Source organism: Denticeps clupeoides, chromosome 11, assembly GCF_900700375.1.
Source record: "Denticeps clupeoides chromosome 11, fDenClu1.1, whole genome shotgun sequence".
In the NCBI taxonomy this organism is placed as follows: Eukaryota; Metazoa; Chordata; class Actinopteri; order Clupeiformes; family Denticipitidae; genus Denticeps; species Denticeps clupeoides.
The window spans coordinates 20,736,170-20,747,783 of record NC_041717.1 but is presented as its reverse complement, the minus strand read 5'-3'; the positions used below and the strand labels follow the sequence as shown (position 1 = coordinate 20,747,783).

Below are 11,614 nucleotides of genomic sequence, written 5' to 3'. Positions count from 1 at the left end.
AATAATATTTTGCATCATGATTATTTTTCATGGTCAAGCGTGTTTTTTATTACTATTTTTGTGACAAACCGGGTGTCGGCCACCCAGTTAAAGAGCAGACTGTGTGGAGAACAGGCTCTAGAACGTATTTCAGACACAGACAGTAACGACCACAGGGTCAGTCTTGAACATTCCTCTTTATTTCTCATATTTCATTTCTGCCCGCTTATGATCGGAACTTCTCTGAAGCTACTCGCCCCAAAACAGCAAGGTCAAAGGTGAAACGGGTTGGGTGTAAAGAAAACGAAAAGAAAATGTCATTAAGAACTCCTCCATGTCCCCGACAAACTCTAAAGCACAGACAGAGTACTGGACCTACTGACTAGTTTGGCAAATTAAGGGTACAAAAGTGGACCATAATGATCTTCAACACGTTAGAGAGTCCTGAGCAGTGTCGGTTACACGACCACTCAGAGCAGGGTCAGAGGTCAGATGGCAGTGCTGTCATGGCAACCGATACCTTCGAGATGTCAGGTTACATGGAAAACGTAAGAGGGAACAGCAGAGAGGTCTAGGATCACCTAATTAAACTAAAAAAAAAAAAAACACATTTCGACAAGGTATTCACATAGACGTGTGTGTGTGTGTGTGTGTGTGTGTGTGGGCAGGCAGACAAACAAAAATAAATAATAGAACCTGCTGGTAATAGTAATGTGTGTTCAGCGGACTGGTGCTCCTTTTTTTAGGTACAGGAGGTCACGGAGGGTAAAGGGGCAAGGCCCAAGATCCATTCTGTGTGTGTGTGTGTGTGTGTGTGTGTGTGTGTGTGAGAGAGAAAATCAGCATGAGATGGGAGAGAGGCTTGTGTTGCACGTTTCCGAGTTGTGTGCACTCCATGTGTCTTCTCATCTCCGTAGCTCCTCTACACGTTCAGCTCAAAGCCCAGGCCGACCTTATGACCTCCGGCATTAAAATTCTTCCCATCGATCAGGGCAGAAACGGTCAGCTTGACTCCTACAGAGAGAGAAGAGATGAAGGTTTTCACAGTAAAACACACACACACACACACACACACACACACACACACAGCCACACGGTCTTACCTGGCCTCAAGGTCTGTGTGTATCCTACTCCAATCAGACTGGCGTTGTTGATCTTAGCCTGCAAGAGACAACGTTCGTATTTCATCTCTTCATCACACTCCTCAACCACTAACAACTCCCACTCAGCACAGGGGGAGGAGCCTATAGACATGATTGACAGCCCACACACCCTACTTCCATGTCAACGGCCACAAAGTGGGAATATGGTGGCTATATGGAGGCTATATGCGAGTTCCGTACAAGGAAAGTGATTCCAGTCGATGGGAGTCTCTCAAGCACAACAACAATATACGATATTGCCCAAACCTGATCAAAAGAAAATACAAAGATTGCAGGAACGCTAATGCTAACAAAACCATGCTATTTTGGGCTAAACGCCACCCGTACACACATTCCGCCAGAAACCGGATCTCACGGGACGGACGGGGACTCACAGACAGCGACGCGTCTTTGTCCAGCTGATACTTGGCAGCGATGCCGAAGCGCGTGTTGTTGCTGCCCGCCGTCCAGGCCAGGTTCACCGCCGTCTCCAGCTCGCCGTTCACCTTCTGGTAGATGGAGCCTCCAAATTCGGTGCCATCGTTACTGCAAAAATATGACATAAACGATATCTTAACCATAACCATAACACAATCATAATTACAGAATAAAAATAAAAAAATAAAAAAAACACTCACACATTGGTGTGCAGCTGGAAGTCTCCGGCCTTGTAGCCCAGAGCAAAGTTGTTCTGTGCCAGCCTGGACTTGGCCGTGTCAAACGCCATCTGGTAGCCGGCCAGCCAGCCCTCGTAGCCGAGCACGGCCGAGGCGTGGATCGTGGGGCCGGCCAGGTCGAAGTCTACGTCGCAGCCCATGTTCACGAAGTCGCGCTTGTAGCCGGTCTTCAGCTTGCCGCTCTTCTTCCTGGTCGCGGGGGAGGAACAGCGATTCGGAAATAAAGCCTCGCGTTACTGCAACGGGACGATAAGACGTTCGGTTATGAAGCCCTTACCCAGTGTTGGGCACAAATGAAGTGTCCAAGCCCAGCTTGAGTCCTTTAGCCAGCTATAAAATTAAATCACACCATAAATATTACGTACAAATTAACCACTGGACATCATCTCCAACCAGTCGAAATCTGATGATCACAATTAAGCCTGCAGTTGACCACTATTTTACTGGAACTGAGAGTATTTGCATCAAATGCACAAATGGTCAAATGATATATGCTAAATAAATGCTTGGTGGCCAAGTATGTTTGGGGGCGCTCCTACAACTACCATTCTTTCCAAAGAACCCCACTTGAAGTGAAAGTAAAGTGAAAGTGAAAAACTGCAGCACAGCACACTGTGACAAAACAAAATGTGTCCTCTGCATTACTAGAGGTGCTGGAAAATATTGCTAAACAAATATATCGGGATATTTTATCGATGCGGGGATATCAAATATGGATATTGCTGTATAAAAATGGTCCAAAATTGATGTTTTACATTTTTACAATATATCGTGATAAAATCGCATCGTGACGCACGTGCAGTGAAGTGATTGGCACTTGTGATACACAGCAGCACAGCACACGGTGCACACGGTGAAATTTGTCCTCAGCATTTAACCCCTGAGTGAGCAGTGGGCAGCCATGACAGGTGTCTGGGGAGCAGTGTGTGGGGACGGTGCTCAGCTCGGTGGCACCTCAGCACTTCAGGATTCAAACCGGCAACGTACCGACTACGGGTCGGCTTCCTTCGCCGCCCCACATTTCTACCATCGTGTCCCTCAGCAAGACACTTCACCCTGGGGGTGTGCCGAGACTACCGTGCCGAGAGCGCTGAACTGTCCCCGGCCCGCATGCCGAGAGGGCTCTCACCTGGTCCTCCATCGTGACCTCGGTGCTGAGGGTGTTGTCGGTGTTCCACTTCTGGTTGAAGGTCAGGCCCAGCTCCTTCACCTTGTACTTCGTCTCCAGGTTCCCCGAGGCCTTCCCGGTGTCGGTGTTGCTGGAGCCTCCGGTGGAAAATTCCTACCACAGACAAGTAGGCGAAGAACAGAAACAATGACCACACGTCCAAAGAACAGAGATCTGACCCGAGGAAGACAGAGAGGCGTGGACGGATGGTGGGACACTTCGATCTTCACACCAACAGCCACAGATGAATTTACGAAACGCGTACGCAGACAGAGACCCTTACCATCTGACGGTGGCGTCCAAAGATGAAGCAAAGAGGGCAGAAGAAGATAAAGAATTAGGGAGAAAGACCCTTCTCCGTATGTCTCTCTCACAAAAGGTCCTGTGTTACTTAGATTTCAAACTCAAACACGCAGCTAGAGCTGTTATAATCTGACAAAATGCGGAAAGAGATCGCACAAAAACCACCACAAAAAAACATACGCAACGTTGAGGCTAAATATTGAAAAAGTGACCATGTTTTAAACCGGTTACTAATCTATCCGAGTAACAGTTTCTGTACGAGGGAGAAACGTCAAAACGCGTTTTTCAGACGAGGGATGTCAGAATGAGGAACGCAACAACTCACAACTCCGCTCTGGGACTTCGTCTTCAGATCCAGCTTAACCGTACCAAAGCCTGGAGGACAGAGGGCAAAGCGGTGAGCAGCGTGGCCTACACACACTCCTCATTTTGTAGCAGAAAAATGACTTGCTTGTGTGTGTCTCTGTGTGTGTGTGTGTGTGTGTGTGTGGGTGTGTGTCTCTGCGCGTGTGCGTGTCTCTGCGCGTGTGCGTGTCTCTGCGCGTGTGCGTGTCTCTGCGCGTGTGCGTGTCTCTGCGCGTGTGCGTGTCTCTGCGTGTGTCTGCGTGTGTCTGCGTGTGTCTCTGCGCGCGGGTGTGTGTCTGCGTGTGTCTCTGCGCGCGGGTGTGTGTCTGCGTGTGTCTCTGCGCGCGGGTGTGTGTCTGCGTGTGTCTCTGCGCGCGGGTGTGTGTCTGCGTGTGTCTCTGCGCGCGGGTGTGGGTGTCTCTGCGTGTGTCTCTGCGCGGGTGTGGGTGTCTCTGCGTGGGTGTCTCTGCGTGGGTGTCTCTGCGTGGGTGTCTCTGCGTGGGTGTCTCTGCGTGGGTGTCTCTGCGTGGGTGTGTGTCTCTGCGTGGGTGTGTGTCTCTGCGTGGGTGTGTGTCTCTGCGTGGGTTGTGTGTGTCTCTGCGTGGGTGTGTGTCTCTGCGTGGGTGTGTGTCTCTGCGTGGGTGTGTGTCTCTGCGTGGGTGTGTGTCTCTGCGTGGGTGTGTGTCTCTGCGTGGGTGTGTGTCTCTGCGTGGGTGTGTGTCTCTGCGTGGGTGTGTGTCTCTGCGTGGGTGTGTGTGTGTGTGTCTCTGCGTGTGTGTGTGTGTGTCTCTGTGTGTGTGTGTGTGTCTCTGTGTGTGTGTGTGTGTGTCTCTGTGTGTGTGTGTGTGTGTGTGTGTGTGTGTCTCTGTGTGTCTATTTACCATAGCCTTTGCTGAAGATGTCCTTGGCAGATTTGCCCAGGTCTGAGTAAGCAGGAGGGACGGCCATGGCTGCAGAGACACACAGAGAAGAGTTTAATGCCACCGGAAAACACCAGAAACACGAACCCGCACAACACAACCTCTGCGAAGGGGCGGCGGCGTGAGAGGGTTCCACCCGGTCGGTCCTCGGGGCAGGACAGTGTAAAGGGAGCCTAACGGCAGCGATCCATTTAAAAGATTAACGGTCAGAGCACTTCATCCACTCCAGCGTTTTAAACACACACACACACACACACACACACACACACACACACACACACACACTCAAAAATTGAAAAAAAAAATCTGCCGTTACAGGCACCACGTTTTTACTTAATGTATTAAAAGGCAAGAAAAAGGCGCTAGATTAGCATCATGCTAACGCTCCATAATTTAATGTCGCTTTGATTGACAGGCGTCTCATCAGAAGCAGCTACGTGCGAGAGTCCTGCAGTAGGTCAGGGAGCAGGATTTTACAGCCCGTAAACAGCCAATCGGTGCTAATTTACTATTCACATAATATATTTGCGTAATGAGGTGAAAAGGAGAGGACGTTCTGGGCCTGAACCACAGGACACATGACCCCAAGCAGGACTCCGAGTGGAGCGCCATGTTCAGAGATGTCATCGGGGACCACGCTTCTCCAGGAGGCCCGAAGGTCCTGTCACCGCTCCCCGAACCCTCCGTCTACATCCGGAACGCGGACGCTCCATTCTCAAATCAATTGCTTTGCACCGGCCCCTCGTGGCCCCCGATGACGTATGGACCCATGCATCGCCCGGCTGGCCTCCTCTCTCCTCCACTCACCGCCTCCTTTGGCCTGGTGGCAACCGCACGGCTGGCCGCTGCCCTTTGCCTGCGCGTCCGTCTCGTTTTTAATCTTCTTGCCATCTTCTGGCCCCATCTTTACGCTCTGCATCTCTTCTGCAATTCCGGTGGAGAAACCAGACCTCAGCAAGTTTCTTGGACGCTACCAGGCCTACTTATGGGTGGTAATAGTGGCCAGACCACAAAGTCCCAGGTTCAAAGCCCACTTACTGCAATTACGTCCCTGGGCTAGACATGACATTAGTTCCCCCGGCCTGTCTACAGTCCTGCAGTGGCTAGAAATGGCGATAGGTGTAAAGAGGGCTTTGGACATGCTCAGACAGTCGGATCTGGAATTTGTCCCCTTATGACGTCATAGGGGGAAAGGCTACCTCCCATTTCTCGTGCTTTTTCCGCCCCTCCCATAAAACATTATCTCCACCGACCGTCGTGGCTTCCAAACGTGTGAAGCTTAGCAGTTGCTCGGTGATTGGATGTAAAAATGAGAACGAATGTATTTATTTATTTATTTTTAGCTCCAGTGGGTTCGTTTTATTTTTTCTGGAAAAAAACGCCGACACGACTTCCTGTCCGCGCCAAACATGGCGGTTGGTGAATGGTAATGATGATGTAATTTCCGCAAATGCCCCCTCAACTTCTATTGGCCACTCTCCTCCTCATTAGCATGTAAAGCTACAGACCCTGAAACGGCGCATCCTGGCATATCTCGTCGTGGGACTGGATCAAAGTGGCTGAATTTCAGAAAGAGGCTTCAGATAACAGTATTGGGGGACCACAGTAGGGGACCTTAAACCCTGAGAGTCTCCAGGAGGACTGTCCCCGTCACCACAGGTCGCTATGGATAAGGTGGAGATGGAGACTCGGCTAAAACCGCCGCTCGGCGGGAGGAGACTTGCGGAGGAGAAAGTAAAGGAAGGCTGAAACGAAACGGTCCTTACGTCCCACCGAACACGCCGACCAGTGAAAGTGCTCCTCGCTCCGTCACTAAAGCGATGCGTACAGTCTGTACTGACTGACACACACACACACCCTATAAATAGTCTGAGACAACCTGACACTTTGTCCCATGTGACGCCGCAGATTATAAAACGGGCGCTTCTGCCCTTCTAGACCCAACAAGCTGGACACACACTCACGGCATTCAGGAATCACACACAACTCGACACTTTCTTTGTGTGTGTCGTAAAATGTAAAGGTACAAGCAGTGCAGGAATGAATCCTGACTTGTTAGTGGACCTAATCGGCAGGGACACACCGACAGGAAGGCCAGAAGACCCGCACCGAGCAGGGCCGCGCCTCCTCCTGTGTGTGCATCGAACAGAATATATGGTTACTGGCAGGGGGCGAGTGCATTATGGGTATTTATAGAAGGGCGATAAGGTTAAGGCGCTGTCACACACACACACACACGCAGGTGACAACGCCACTCCTGCAAATCAGTGCCGTGCGTAACCTTCCTCTGCCATTAAACCCACTGGGACCCGCGGGTGACATGTCACTGTGCGAAATATCCCCAACGCAGCGAACGCCGACTTCGGGGACCACACCGGGGTCCCTCCACCCTGGAAGACGCCGAGACAAAGCACCTCGGCGTCCGAATCTGCCCGCTGGCCGGCCGCGGGCCTCCAATTACGACACCTCGCGTAAAAAAACCGACGCGATGGAACACGCTCCGTCCCCGCGGCGAGCGCTTCCATTAAAAAAGGTCGCGGCCTTTGTTTCGAGCCCGTGGAGGTTTGGCGGCCACGGACCACCGATGACGCGCTCGGTGAAATATCCGCGCCGCGGTCCCTAGTCGTCCCGGAGACGGCGTGGCCCCGCGGAACGGGCGTGGAACAAAGTGCGCTTTCTGCCCTTGCCTTAGTGAAACGGCGACCTCGGCTCCTACCGGTATTCGTGCGGCGCGGCGAGCTGCGGTGCGTCCTGTGTCGCGCAGTAGGACACGGTGAAGGAGAAACGAGCCCGGGGTGGAGGACTGCGCATGCGCGGTCCCGTCCGCCGGCGCACAGTTGACGTGCGTTTGTGGTTGTATAATTGACAATATTGGATCGCACTGGGTTGTAATCTCGACGGAGTTGCGACACCCCGCTGCAAGGTCACGCAATGTCGCCGCAGAAGGACGCCGAACTGTCGCGTCGGCGGCACCCACTCACAACCAGCTCCCTTTGGAAACGCTGCGCACGTAATCGGCCATTTGCCCGCCGCAGAGCTGCGCAGAGCGCTGATTGGCCGGCGCGGCCGTCGTCATGGAGACGTGTTGCGCGTCGCTCGGCGCCTACGTCATCATCCCGCGTTTTAACGACCGCGGGACTGAAATATATTCTTGTTTCTTTTTGATCGTATAGAATTGATTTTTGAAGGTAACGATCGTGTTTACGTGCATGACGTGAGGCTTTTCGTTTTTGTTAAATCACAGCAGGCGTGTCGTTAACGTGCGCATTTTTATACTCGTTGCCTCGTTGTACGTCGAAAAAATAAATATTAATAATAACCGCGGCTATTTATGAAGCTTCTTGTGAATATCGATCCCGTAAACGAGTGTTTCTGAAATAAACACACACTTCGGACATGTAGACATGTGAAATGTTTCCGTGTGCAGAATGATTCATTGTGCATGATACGTGATGGTGAATGATGTGATTGTGGAATTGCTGTTTTATTTTTGCCTGTCCAGGTCTGGTCATGTGTGAAGGTCCCTCCACGATCTGTGGGCCGATACCCCCTGACCCGTCCCTGTTTCCTGAGTACTACAGGCGTCCATCGTCAGGTTAGACAGAACCAAACATGAAACGCATCATTTAAATAATATCAAAAAAAGTACAAAGCACCTTCTCTGTGTTTTCTTTATTTTCATGACCATTTACGATGGTAGATTCTCACTGAAGGCATCAAAACTATGAAAGAACACATGTGGAGTTATGTACTTAACAAAAAAAGGTGAAATAGCTGAAAACATGTTTTATATTCTAGTTTCTTTGCTCTGATTACTGCTTTGCACACTCTTGGCATTCTCTCGATGAGCTTCAAGAGGTCGTCACCTGAAATGCTTCTCCAACGGTCTTGAAGGAGTTCCCAGAGGTGTTTAGCACTTGTTGGTCCAGCTCACCCCAAACCATCTGGACTGGGTTCAGGTCCGGTGACTGTGGAGGTCAGGTCTCCACTTTTTGTTAAGTACATAACTCCACATGTGTTCATTCATAGTTTTGATGCCTTCAGTGAGAATCTACCAACGTAAATTGTCATGAAAATAAAGAAAACACATGAATGAGAAGGTGTCCAAACGTTTGGCCTGTACTGTATATACAGTAGGTTTTAATAATGTAATGTAATTGGATGTTTGTGCACAAGCTCGCGGTCGTCTGGAGGGGAATGTAGATTCAGGAAGAGCACCACTGCTGTCTGGTCCCCTGGCCCCGGACCCTGTGATGCACCCCGGATTTTACAGCGCTCGCGCCCCACAGCCTCCTCGTGTTGGTGCCAATGCCATGCACATCTTGGAGAGGGGACAGAGAGGGGTTGTGGGGTCAATTCTAAAACTTGAGGGGATCCCCATGACACCCCAGACCACTAAAAACAGTAAGTTCACTAGTTCGTGTCGGCGAAACCTCAATTTACAGCCTACATGTATGTTTAAGGAACGATTATCTGCATTTTCACTGAAAAGCTAAATCTTTACATACTCGTTTTAAAGGTCCCATGACATGAAGATGATTTAACGTTAATGCGAGTTCCCCGAGCTCGTCTAGAGTAAAGAGTGCTTTGGTCGTTTAGAGAGCGGCAGCTCAGATGGTCGGATCTGGAATTTGTCCTTTTCTGACGTCACAAGGGTCAAGGTTACGCGACTTCCTGTCCGCATCAAACGTTGTGGTGCTGGGAAATCTCATCGTGGGACTGGATCAAAGTGGCTGTAATTCTGCACCAAGAGACTTCAGATACAGTATTAGGGGACCAACAAGACCGATATACTGTAAAAGCAAAAATTCATGTCAAGGGACCTTTAAGTTATAGACGTTGGACAGGGACAATGCGGCATCACTGCCAAGCAAGTTCTCTTCAAAATTGTGGTTCTAGATGAAAATGTTATTTTTTTTTCCAGAGCCCCCAGTACGTGACTTTGGGAAGGAGAACGTGCGGCGCCTGCGGGAAATCCAGAGGAAGTGTCGGGAGCAGGAGGCACAAAAAGAGCGAGCACGTCCCCTCCCTGTCAAGGCCCTGTGGACCTCACCAAAATACAAGGAGGTCCCTTCCAGGGTCATGACCCAGTCACAGGTGAGAGAAGTGGGTCTGAACCTGATATTCTTTCATAGAATCTCAAATTCTTTTCTAATTAGTAAAGTAAAGTGAAGTGATTGTCACTTGTAATACACAGCAGCACAGCACACAGTGCACACAGTGAAATGTGTCCTCTGCTTTAAACCATCACCCTTGGTGAGCGGTGGGCAGCCATGACAGGCGCCCGGGGAGCAGTGTGTGGTGACGGTGCTTTGCTCGGTGGCACCCTTCTGATTACGGGGCCGCTTCCTTAACAGTTAGGCCACCACTGCCATATAGTAATTCTATTCCTAATGACATCTGCAGGAGAGTAACCCCCCCAAGCGTCCAGAGTGTCAAAACTTCCTGCGAGCCCACTCCCAGTGTGGATCAGGGAGTCGGCCACAGCCTCGTTCCAGCACCCCGTCGCGGTCTACCACGCCCAGAGATCCCAACTCAGAGGTGAACTGCCGGCTCCGTTTGTTACATGATCACACGTACAAAACTGTGCGGTTATGTACATATCGTTTGTTCGCATTTACATAGAGATGGCGGTGACGGCTGTAAACGTTAATGTTGGTGTCTGCAGATGCTGGTGAGGGGCCGTACCATTGACTTTGTGAGTCACAACGCCCGGACAGCGGGGAAAATGGGTCTGAGACGGTCTCAGTCCCTGCAGGACGTTCGACCCCCTCCCACCGCTGAGAAAGGCCGTGTCCCGCAGTAGTGAGTCGCACTCAAAAAACACAAGACCCGCCTGACACTCTCATGCATGCATCATTTGTTACAAAAACCTGAGAAATCCTAATATCTTTTACTCTAATGCAATGCCTTTCCTGCAACTGCAACGTGTAAAACTAGCGCAGGTTTATAGCGTCCTTGCTGGCTTTACGCCGTGAACCACGTATTCCGTATTCCAGCAACTCCAAAGCTGCGTGTCTCATTTTCAAAGTCGTGTAAATTACAGCTCCTGATCTACACCGGAACAGGATGGCTTGTGCAAAGTTGAAGGAAGGAACCCCCCCCCATTTGCACAATTATTTCAGATATACATATGGTCCTTAGAGTTTCGTCTCTCTCTCTCTATACTTGTTCATGGCTGAGATGACAAAGTTCACTTTGCCGCTTGAAATTATTTGCAGCTTCGAAGAAAAATGATTCAGTCTTTTTGCCTCCACCTCGTAGTCTGGAAGAAAGGAAGGAACAGTGGAGGAGGGAAGCCGAAGAAAGGAGGAGAAATGCCCCAGATCCTTCCGCTCCAGCTGGCCACACCCTCATGCCCGAGAGAGAAAGAGTGACGAACCTGACGAAACTCAAAGAGGGTACGAGATTAGATTAGAATTAGAATCAGTTCTAAGACTAACTGTAAACCAGTACTAATAACCATGAGCGACTGTCTCTCCCGCTTGCCCCTCCAGCCCACAGCTCGCTGGTGAGCGAGCTCCAGTCTCTCCCAGTGAGAACCGACACGCTGAACGTCCGCTCGCGCCGCGCTGAGCTGGACCGGCGGCTCTCCGAGCTGGAGGAGGCGATCAAGATCCTCTCCCGGGACAAGGTCTACGTCCGAACGGACTCGTGACCACTCGGGCCCCTTCAGTCGGGTCCGATGCCAGGCAGCACCGAATACCACTGGCTGCCGCTGAGTTTTTTCATTTATTAAGAAAGATGCCGGGACGCTCGCAGGAGCCTGGGGCTCCGAAAGCAAAAAGTGACCCAGTGAAGAAGCCTGATGCATTTACTACAGTATATGTACTTTTACTGGAGTTTTTCTAACGTAACATATAAATTACTGTGCAGTGTATGAGTTTAGAGTAGTAACGTTTGTTTTCTGTTTTGTTTTGTTTTAATATCTGTAGACAATAATGAAAAAGGTCAGTATGGAACTGAGCCTGTAATAACCTTGGAGTATGTGTATAATGTACACTACACATTTATTTAACATTGCCTTTTGCGACGCATGTAATTTATTACAGTGCCTTACCATTGTTTTGTGTTGACTTG

At 50.2% G+C, this 11,614-nt stretch overlaps 2 protein-coding genes across 12 annotated transcripts; one reads left to right on the top strand and one right to left on the bottom strand.

The window, feature by feature from the left end:
- Positions 1-157: 157 nt before the first annotated feature.
- On the bottom strand, positions 158-7,534 carry vdac3 (voltage-dependent anion channel 3). 7 transcript variants are annotated; one of them, XM_028997329.1, is made up of 11 exons: positions 7,222-7,533; positions 5,342-5,458; positions 4,496-4,564; positions 3,595-3,644; positions 3,250-3,252; positions 2,928-3,080; positions 2,076-2,128; positions 1,760-1,987; positions 1,517-1,667; positions 1,083-1,140; positions 158-993 (listed from the first exon to the last, which is right to left on the bottom strand). In XM_028997329.1, exons 2-11 carry the CDS (start codon positions 5,451-5,453, stop codon positions 902-904), a joined length of 969 nt encoding a protein of 322 aa, XP_028853162.1. In that variant the 5' UTR covers positions 5,454-5,458; positions 7,222-7,533; the 3' UTR covers positions 158-901. The 7 variants fall into 7 exon arrangements, with proteins under 7 accessions (XP_028853162.1, XP_028853161.1, XP_028853165.1 ...); XM_028997328.1 differs by having other exon boundaries at positions 7,251-7,532; XM_028997332.1 differs by lacking the exon at positions 5,342-5,458 and having other exon boundaries at positions 7,222-7,534.
- enkd1 (enkurin domain containing 1) lies at positions 6,461-11,579 on the top strand. Of its 5 annotated transcripts, none has more exons than XM_028997325.1 (8): positions 6,461-6,557; positions 8,037-8,129; positions 8,711-8,938; positions 9,459-9,631; positions 9,941-10,075; positions 10,203-10,339; positions 10,799-10,935; positions 11,032-11,579. In XM_028997325.1, exons 2-8 carry the CDS (start codon positions 8,045-8,047, stop codon positions 11,190-11,192), a joined length of 1,056 nt encoding a protein of 351 aa, XP_028853158.1. In that variant the 5' UTR covers positions 6,461-6,557; positions 8,037-8,044; the 3' UTR covers positions 11,193-11,579. The 5 variants fall into 5 exon arrangements, with proteins under 5 accessions (XP_028853158.1, XP_028853157.1, XP_028853159.1 ...); XM_028997324.1 differs by having other exon boundaries at positions 6,494-6,666; XM_028997326.1 differs by lacking the exon at positions 6,461-6,557 and adding an exon at positions 6,834-7,202.
- The last annotated feature ends 35 nt before the right edge of the window (positions 11,580-11,614 follow it).